This window comes from Drosophila pseudoobscura, chromosome 3, assembly GCF_009870125.1.
Source record: "Drosophila pseudoobscura strain MV-25-SWS-2005 chromosome 3, UCI_Dpse_MV25, whole genome shotgun sequence".
In the NCBI taxonomy this organism is placed as follows: domain Eukaryota; kingdom Metazoa; phylum Arthropoda; class Insecta; order Diptera; family Drosophilidae; genus Drosophila; species Drosophila pseudoobscura.
This window is the reverse complement of record NC_046680.1, coordinates 16836575-16846392: the sequence shown is the minus strand read 5'-3', so window position 1 is coordinate 16846392 and position 9818 is coordinate 16836575. Positions and strand designations below refer to the sequence as shown.

The window sequence follows — 9818 nt, the reverse complement described above, 5'->3', positions numbered from 1 at the left end:
CAGTTAAGAGCAGAATTCTTAAATGTTCGCTTATAGGGTCAACGCTTTGTGGCCTGGCACTTGTAACCCAATTTCATTCCCCGAATTAATTGTAAATCAAATGGCAGCCCAGATTGTTTTATAAGAAATATAATTGCATTTCGGGGAATATATATACATATATATTTAATGCCCAAGATTCGCTTTGATCAGAGTCACTTGGTTTTAAAGTCAATGTTCTCGAAATACAGTTCAAAATACTTTATTTGATATTCGATGCGAAGATGGTTTTGTGTTCGTCCTGCTGCTATTACCTCGACCTCCGTTGGGGCTGCTTTTGGTCCGGAGTCGCAATGATCCCGTACTATACGCTCATGGCATTTCTGATGTTCGATGATCTCGAAGAATCCCATGAAGCCCTCGATGAAAACATGGACGCTCGTCTGGAAACTCACGGCTTTTGGGTGCTGGGCATAACATACACAATAATGGGTATACTCTCTTTTCCTCTGCTCTTTGCTGGCCTGCTGGTAAGCATGCTCTTCGAAGGATCTGCTTTGAAATTCTATCGAGTTTTTGTATTTTCTCCGAGCAGAATATCTCCTGGCTTTGTGTCGCTTTCCTTGTGTTGCAAATACCACCGGTCTTGGTGAATTGCTACTATCTTTTGGTGGCCATTATGTATGGCATTGAACTCGAAACGTTCATCACCTATGGAGTGCCTCAGGGTAAGTTTCTCCCATTGCAGATCGACGACACGCATTACACATCCCATTCGTTGCAGTATTAGTGATCTACATCGATCTGGTGGCATATTCTTATCTAGAGGAGAAAAGGATCATTGCCAACAACCGAAAATATGAGGCTGAAGAAGTCCCAGTAGCATAACATTGAGGTTTTTCCATTAGCGTATGGCCATAAGCTGCTTTCGGCAAACCAGTTAGCGAATTCCCTTGGGGAATCGTACGATCAAAAATTTACCAAATTTAAAATTAAAACCACATACTAAATGCTTTTTCCGGTAGAATACACAAACAACAGCGATAAGGTTGAGGCTCTCTGCCTGCAGAGAGAGAAAGAAAAATGTCAAGAAATAAAAACCAAAATGATTTATCATAATGGGAGTTTCGGAGTCGGAGTCAGAGTTTGAATCGGGATCGGAATCAGAGTCTTGTGCTCCCAGCGGCGTTGCCTAAACGGGCGATAACGATGTCCGAGAAGACGACGACGACGATGATGACGATGACGACGACGACGGCGTAGACGATATCGAGACTGAGAACGGTGCCTCTGGATGGTTGTCCTCGACCGGGCCGAAATGTCAACTCTTCATATAAAAATTAACGAAATATAAATTAAAAAATATTCCCTACCTCCATCGTTGGGCGATGAAATGAAAACCAGATACAGAAATATTCGTTTCGGTTTCGGTTTGGGCTTGGGTTCTGGAATACAGTTTTTTGGTCGTTGATTCTGTGCCTCCGCGGTGCCCCACACCGCTGGCGATTTACGAGTATGTCCCTTCTGGTATCGGGTTACGCCTGCGCGACATTGTTGCACGGGTTGTGTTGGGGTGGGGGGAGGGGACCCGAAAACCGACATCAGAAATTATGAATTGGCCGTTGTCTGCTGGGCGCCCGTTTTCGGTTCGGTTCGGCTCGGGACGGATCGGATCGGATGGGGTCCTATCGGTGGAATGCATCGCTGCGTTTAAGGCCTTTATCTATGGGCCAATGCATTTTTATCTAATGGAGGCAGCAGCAGCCTCTACCCATTGATTGGGGTCTGGTTTCATGTCTGACTTATGACAGTCTCGTATCCCCGGAGCCCCATACACTCTGATAGCTTCATAAGCTGCGATAAGCGCGATCCGAGAGCGCTAATTGCTAGCAAAACTTTTTCGGGGCGCCAGAGAGACAAGGGATATCGGAATGGGGAGACTCCGACTTCAGGTGGCGGCGGTGCAACATGCGGCGGCGTATCACCTGCATGTTATCGCCAGACAAATGCATTTTGCAAATTATTAACATATGTGGCGGCTGCTACACGACCAGGCCAACAACACCATCAACAGCACCGGCAACGGCAGCCGGCAGCCAGCAGCCAGCAGCATGTGCAGATACAGATACATTTGTATCTGACGCCAGTGGGTAGGAAGCTGCCGCTGCTGGTCCGGCTCTGGTTTTCGCTATGGCTGCAGCTAATTGATGTCGGTGCACAAAACTTGATTTATTTCTATTAATAAAGCCCCCAAATGGAAACGGTAGTGGGTCGGTCGCAGCAACGCGGTGCTGCAGGAGAGTGCCGTGCGGTAGATCGGTTTGGTGTCTGTTTGGCCAGATAGCGATACATTTTCGGCTGCCATATTTGGCCAGAGACCCAGTGGGAAATGCTCACCAACCGCAAACGCTTGTTCTGCCCATCAAATGGTAATAGAATTTCAGTCGGCTCGAACTATCGAATCGGCTTTTCCACTGGGTGGATATAGGCCTGGCCAATAAATCGCTTGTTTGGCCACAATTACACACACGTAAGGCAAACCGAAAATGGCCAAATCAGAAATAATCTGGCAACAGTTGTTGTTGTTGTTGTTGTTGTCGATAGAAATCACATAAAAACCTGGTTGCATAAATTTTAACACCGATTTTAATCGACGGATTGTCGAGCGAACCAGCGAGCAGCCCCAGCCCCAGTCCCAGCCCCTGTCTCTGGCTCTCCGGCTCCCGCTCACGCTCCCAGATAGACAGCTCATTGAGGCCCGGCGATCACACTTTATGGCCAGGTTTTTGGTGGTAATTACCAGCCGGCAGCAGTTCCGGTCTGCGCTGCAGTCAGTCTATAATTTCGTTATAAATTATTGATATGTCAAATCAAATTCTCGGCCGGTTTTCTTTTCGTTGGGGTTCGAGTAGTTCACAAGATTTATAGCCTGCAATTTGGTCTCTGGGAGAGTTTTTGGTTAAAATACTCGTAAATTGGGTGGCTGGGCCAGCAAAGTGGTGGTCGCTGAAAGTTTATCAAAATATCTGTGAAATGTATATAAATTTATTGAGTTTCCCTCAAGTACGAGGGAAATGCTTCAAGAATGTCTATGATATTCTTGATATTCGTACGATTTTTATTGGAATTTCATGGCGAAATTTCTATGTGGATTTTATAATTTCTGACATTTCTAACAACTTCTCCATCGCACCTCGTACATATCATATGCCGCAGTGCACACATAAATATTGTTATATGAGGAAGGAGAGACGACGACGTGGACCGACCAACAAGACAGATTACGACGATGGCGTCTGAGGCCGGCGGACATGTACAACACTTTGCTTTACATGGCGATACGGAAAAATACGCAGCGATTTCCCTGCTAAGTTTTTCCGGGGCATGCACATTATCCGCTGAGTTACCTCATGTTTTGTTTTTGGACTCTATTCGACATAACTGGAGCGTTTTTGGCCACCGCCACAACCTGATTTGGGGGCGACGGCGACCCCAAACAAAATGCCCAACTGCTTGTCTCAGGCATTTGCATTTCGATCTTTCTGCGGCGGCTAACTGGCCAACAGCCAGAGCAAGAGCCAGAGCCAGAGCCAGAGCCAGACTAACTAATCCTATCGTAATAAAAGTTTTCTGTACAAAATTACAAGCACTGTTTCGCGAGGTGGGGGAGGACATGGACATGGACGTGGACGTGGACGCGGATTTGGATTTGGACAGGGAGTATGTGTGTACCAGAAGGCAATGCCAATCCAGGCTGGGTCGGTGTCCGTATTTCGCATTCCCATTCGTTGAACCACATTAGACTTTCACTTTTAAGCCGTTCAAATGGCCATTTGGGCATTTTAGTCAGGCGACTGCGCTTTGAATTTATGTTGATTGGCCGCATTTGTGTTTGTTTGTGTTTTTTTTTTTTTTTGGCTAAATGTTGTTAAATTGTTTTTCCGCCGAAATGACATGTTTTGACAAATGATCTAGGCCGCGCTCGTGGGTAGTACATTATAAAATAATTCAACATAAATGTGGTTGATCTTGTTGATCTGTCATTTTGATTCTGATTGAAACTCTCAGTCTCTAATGAGGGATACCCTCACTGCAGAAACTCTGGTAGTAATAGATCCAAGAGATCACGTTAGTGGGACAGAAAAGTAGCCTCCTCGAATCCTTTGACAATGCCGTGCCCTGAATCATCCCACAAATAAACACTAATAAACCAGAAAAAGGGGGGGGAACAAGCCAGGACATGCCAGTTGGGTGATTGGCTCTGTTAGGCCATCCTTCCTTTCGCGCACTACATAAATTTCAATATTTATGGCCAAGTTTTTTTCCAACAGAAACAGCCACACATGGCCAAGATAGACATCCACAAAAAAAGGAGAACGGAGGGCCCAGGCCAGGGCTCGGGAATTGCGATTCGGATTTGTAGGCGTTTGACAAGCTGTTGTGCCGCTAGTGGGCGTAACCCAAATAGAGGCGTTGACGCTTACTCTTTCCCATCTCGACAAAAATATACGACTTTCGCTTCCACGGAACGAAGGGACAAGGATCGGATCTGGGCCAGAAACAGTGGCAGGATAGCGCAGCCTGGAATCGTAAATCGCTGCGACATAAATTCAGTGCACTTTCTGACGTTTTGTTTGCCTCTAGGAGCATGTGGACGAGGACGAGGACGAGGACGAGGAGGCGTCCTCCTACCTGGCTGGATGGCGGCGGCACCTGACACAAAATTTTCCCTGCTTCTGCTTCTGGTTTTCCTGGCCAACGCGCACGCTAATCTCTGTAAACAAATCACTGACTCTTTGTGTCCTGCGCCTGCCAGCCTGCCTGCCTGGGCGGCGTGTCCTTGGGGACATGTTGCTTTAATTGCTGCCAGACGTCGGAATTTATGGCCATCAATAAAGTGTCAACTTTTGTGTGTGTGTTTCTGTTTCTGCCAAAGCGAAAAACGGCCAGAATAAAATGCGCTTCTGGCTGTAAATCATCGCGAAGCGACTTTCCTGGAAACTAGCTGTGGCAAGGGAATCGGCCACTGCCACAGCCACAGCCACACAGCCTCTGACTCTACCACGGACTCTGCCTCTGTCTCGCTGGCTCTGTGGCGATGCTTAACTTGCCTGAGACACGCTAGCCGGAGACGCTGCTGGACTGGCTCTGGACTGAGTTTTGGCATTTGCATTTCAATTGAAGCGAGTAATTAATGTATCGCATATCTGTAGAATTTTAATTGCCAAGTCAATGCACTGGCCCGGGGACCAAGATCAGATGCATCTGCATCTGCAGCCATGTGGCAGCCACTGTGCAGGAAAGTCTTCCATTTGTTTTGGATGTGCAGCACTCGAGGGCAGGGCACTCCACTCCGATGGTACGATGTGGGGTAAGAGGCGCGCGTGTGGTCTCGTCACGTACCACTGTGCTAAGCCCCGCAACGCCAGCTGCCGCACAGAGGACCCAACAATTAAAATATGAAAGGGTTCTTTTCTCTGCCATAAAACTAAAACCAAAACTATTCACGTTGTAAGCTGACAAAACCGCAAAGCCGAGGGAGCAGCGCCCCGGCATCCAACTGACCAACCAAATCCCTGGCAAATCATGAATCCCTGCCCTCCACTGGCTTCCCGGAGTTCCTTGATCCGGGCTGTATTACACAGTGTTTGTGGAAAACTAACAGGGGGAAAAAAATGGGAAAACAAACGCAGCAAATGCTCTTGGACTGCCTCCGCTGCCTCTGCTGCCTCTGCTGCACGTGATGATTGCATCATTGTGTCAGCTTAGTACGTGCTCTGCTACGGGCTTGTCACATAAAAAATGGCATACAATTCTCGGGCATTCAATGCAGTTCCAGGAGCCCCCCATCCCATCCCAATATTCATCCTCTCCACTCCGGAGCACTAGAAACATTTGCAAGCAGTGTGATTTCTGGTCGTTTTGGACAGATGTTTGGTGAAGCCAGATAGAAAACAAAAAAGGAATGTGGAAATGTCTTGTTTTGCCAACTTGTGGTGAGGTCTACAAGAAGGTCACAACTGGTGGATAGAGGGGGACAAAGGACTTGACACTTGCGTCTTGGGATTGGGATTGGGTCACAAAACGGGTCATGATCCGTTATTACTTGGAGCAGATTCCGGCAGTTATAAGGTGTGTTCCTAAGAGTTCCCTGTTACGACTTCCATAGTCCCTTTGATAGTGAGATCTAGTGAGTTCGTTCGCAGTGACGCCTCAGCGTCTGGCCCGAGTTTTGTTCTTTGAAGGCAATGCCGAAAGAATATTTTTATACGCTGACCGATATCCGCTTTATTGTTATGCAAAATCCGGACATTGAATTCATAAAAAGTGATATTAAAAACGCATAAAACCGGGCATCCCGAGCAAAGCCATGACTTTCGCCCGCTCCCCACAAAGCCAGGCCCTATCTTATTTTTGAGCTCCACAAAAGAGCGCCCGCGAGGAAGAAGAAGTTTCTCATATAATTTATGAGAAATGCGAGCATTAAACTTCATTAGATCGACATTTAAGGGGCCCCATAAAAAACAGGAGAAGAACCGAAACCGAAAAGTATCTTTCGCTTTTTGTTTGCAATTAGTTCGAAGCAGAAGCCGCATAAAAACTGGAACTGGAGCTGGAGTCGGAGCTGTAGCTGCTGCTAGTTCATTGAGGAAGCATCGAACCCAATATCAAAGGCGCACATAAATTTATTTTTAAAGAAATGCCGAGGAAATGCACCACCAACTGCGTCATTGTTGGCGGTTGCATTTGTCAAGCGGCAGCAGCAGCAGCAGCAGCAGCAGCCGTCGAGCAACTTGCTCCCAGCGTGTGTTCCCCGTGCAGCTCCACACACAAAAAGAAATTGAAATTAAAATATTTTGGTAGTTTATGTGTGCTGTCGATGCTGGAGCTGTGCCTCTGCCTCTGCCTCTGCCTGTGGCTGTGCCTGGGGAACACCCACCGAAAGGCTAGAGTCGCTCGATGGAGAGGTGGCAGCCATGTGTAAACATTTGGTGGCCCTGTCAAAACTAATTTGGGTGCCGCGCCGGTGATGCTTCGGCGTGGGCTTTTGGGGCAAGTGCACAGTACTGCCAGTCCCCCTTTCAATGGCGGGGAATCTGTGCGTGATCAACCGAGGCTAGAGAGCTTCACAGCTTCACACTTGATGGCGAGAAGTGTTGAAAATGTCATAAATTTCATTGCCATATGCGGGGATTGGAGCATGTCCCCCCTCCCCCTGTTCAGATGTGGCCGCATGTGGAGGGCCCTTGGGGCCGCATGTAAATGGCATCAAGGAGGCGTAACACTTCAGCCTGCAACTGGGCCTAAGACTCTCTGCCGCTGCCTTTGCCTCTTCGTCTGCTGCGACTTCAAAACTCAACACCCTGCCACGTTCCAGGCGATTTTTCACGCTACCTAAACACGCGTTTGCCTTACGGGCCCGGCGACCTTGACCAATGCGCGGCGTGAAGCGGGCCATAAAGATCAATTGAGAAAATTCTGATATTTTGGGAAAGTTTGTCACCCCATGGGAACGGGAACGGGAACGGGAACGGGAACAGGACCTCCCGGCCGGCGTGTGTCGCGACAAGCAAACGAGCTGTCTGGAAATAGGTGGATATATCCCTGGAAATATTAGCGGCTCTCAGCTATCGCTCTGTTGCCCTTCGATTTGTCATGCTCGAGTGTCCTCTGACGTCTTGACTTGGCCGGAAACAGGGTCTCGGGCGGGGTAGGACTGCAGCTCCTCCATTGAATGGCCATAAATCAGGAAAGGTGTATGCAGGACGCGACTTACGCCCATTCCTTGGCTCGAGGCGCGTGCCTTCTGCCTTGCGCTGCCCTGCCCTTCGCCGAACTGCAGTCTAATGCCCTTTGGCGCATATTTTACGAGCACATCCATTCTCAGAAGTCCCCGTACCTGTTGCCGCGGCAACAAGTGTAAAACTAGCAGCCATTTTGCTCGGACATCAATTCCCGGCTCTGGAGCAACCTCCCCAAAGTCAAACTAAAGCTGGAGAGCCACTGAATGGACCACAAATCAGAGCCAGAAACAACCTTGAGTCGAAACGGGAGGTGGAGGTGGAGCTGCGACTGGCCTGGGATGGAGATGGGATGGAGGGAGCAGCAAGCATCCATCGCGTAAATTGTGGCAGACACTTAAGAGCCGAGACAAGATTAAATGTTAAATTACGTTAAGGCAGCGTAGATAAGCCGTGGCAGGAACAGGAACGGATCCCCTTCCCTCGCTCGTTGCAGACCCCAGAGTGCGTCTGCTCAGGGAGTGCCGTGTGGTGGCTGCTCCGCGCCCAGGTCCAGGTCCAGGCCAAGGTGATAATGATAAGGAAATGCAATCGAGTGGAGTTCGCCAGCGACGATTCGCGCCGTGGAATCTCGGAATGGGAATGGGTCTCGGGCGCTATTATCTGGGACCTGGGCGCGTATAAAGTATGAAAACTGATGCGTGGCATAAATTATCAGCACTTACAGTGGGCTGTGTCTAAGAAATTTCATACAAAATCTATGTGAACTTAAAAGGTAAAGAACATTAAGAATCCCTGTAGATCCCTATTATGGAGAGAGAAATTATGGAGAGAAATTCAAATATGCTACTTGCTTCTACAAAGAAAAGTCTTATAGGAGTGAAGATAAGATATTTCAACTTCTAATTCCTCTGTGAACACAACCCGCGGATCATTCACAGCCCAATGTTCGTACTCTTCTTTAGCAACTGAAAGAATGATCTGTGGGTTTGTTTTTTGGCCCAGAGTCTTGCTGTTTCGCCCACTGCTCATCAGCATTTTGGCCTGTCCTGTCCCTATCTGCGCGCCCTGCACTCTGCTGCCTGCTGCCCGCCCGTGTGTATAGATGCAGTAATGCACTTGAATCCAAATCACAGTCGGCATCGCTATCATCATCGTCCGGACTCCGGGGCGAGGGACGGCCAGCGCCAGCCGGGCCCCCTGCCCGAAGAGACGCGACTTGAGGACTGGCTGTGTGACCCAGGCAACTGACTGATAAGCGAAATTGATTTTTGCAATTATTTTCAGCATACTCGCGGCTCGGAAAATGTGGCTGGAAAATGTGTCAAGCGACGACGACCTCATAATTTTATGATTAGTTGAAATGCTTGTTAGTGGGCAGCAGCAGCGTCTGCCTTGAGCCCAGGCTCCTCCTCCACGTTGGTCAAAGAAGGCAGCTCTTTCGCTGCGGCAACATCAGCCGCCGCATCTGCAACACGTACGCACACTTCTCACCCATGCTACAGAGGCAGAGGCAGCAGCAGCAGCAGCAGAAGATGCAACAACGGACCGAGGACGAAAAACCTTTGCAAGAAAGACCGCCGCGCCGACTGTCCGTGATAAATTGCAATGATAGCAAAAGTACTTGACTGTTGCTGTTGCCAGTTCTCTCTTTCTCTCTCTTTCTCTGTTGCCGAAAAATAAAACGAAACATTTTTTGGCAGACGTGTCCCCGGACCGGCAACGCGGTAACGCGGCAAGAAAGCAAAAATTAACCCCCGGCAACGGCGAAAGAACGCTTCGTGTTGCATGTACGAGTCAGTCAGTTTGCAGAGAGACCCAAAAGATGATATATCCGAAAATTCCATATAATGACTGCCAGGCAGCAGCGCCGCAGCAGCAGCGGCAGAGGCAGCGGCGGCAGCAGCAATAACGGCAAGTATCCAACGCGCATTAGAAGGAGGAAAAAAAAAACAGAGGAAAAACCCCCGACCCAACCGGCGGCCCAGACATGGGAACTATTTTCACGCTCAGTTGCAATCTGTCAATGCCGTTCGCCACACCGAGTCATGGCAGCCAGCCCCGACCCGACACCGGCAACAGGCACGACACCTTTTT

The 9818-nt window shown here is 48.7% G+C and overlaps 1 protein-coding gene across 1 annotated transcript; it reads left to right on the top strand.

Annotated features, from left to right (window-relative positions):
* The first annotated feature begins 206 nt into the window (after positions 1–206).
* LOC26532934 (uncharacterized) lies at positions 207–1103 on the top strand. Its single transcript, XM_015184851.2, has 3 exons — positions 207–509; positions 575–707; positions 764–1103. Exons 1-3 carry the CDS (start codon positions 264–266, stop codon positions 865–867), a joined length of 483 nt encoding a protein of 160 aa, XP_015040337.1. The 5' UTR covers positions 207–263; the 3' UTR covers positions 868–1103.
* Positions 1104–9818: the final 8715 nt, after the last annotated feature.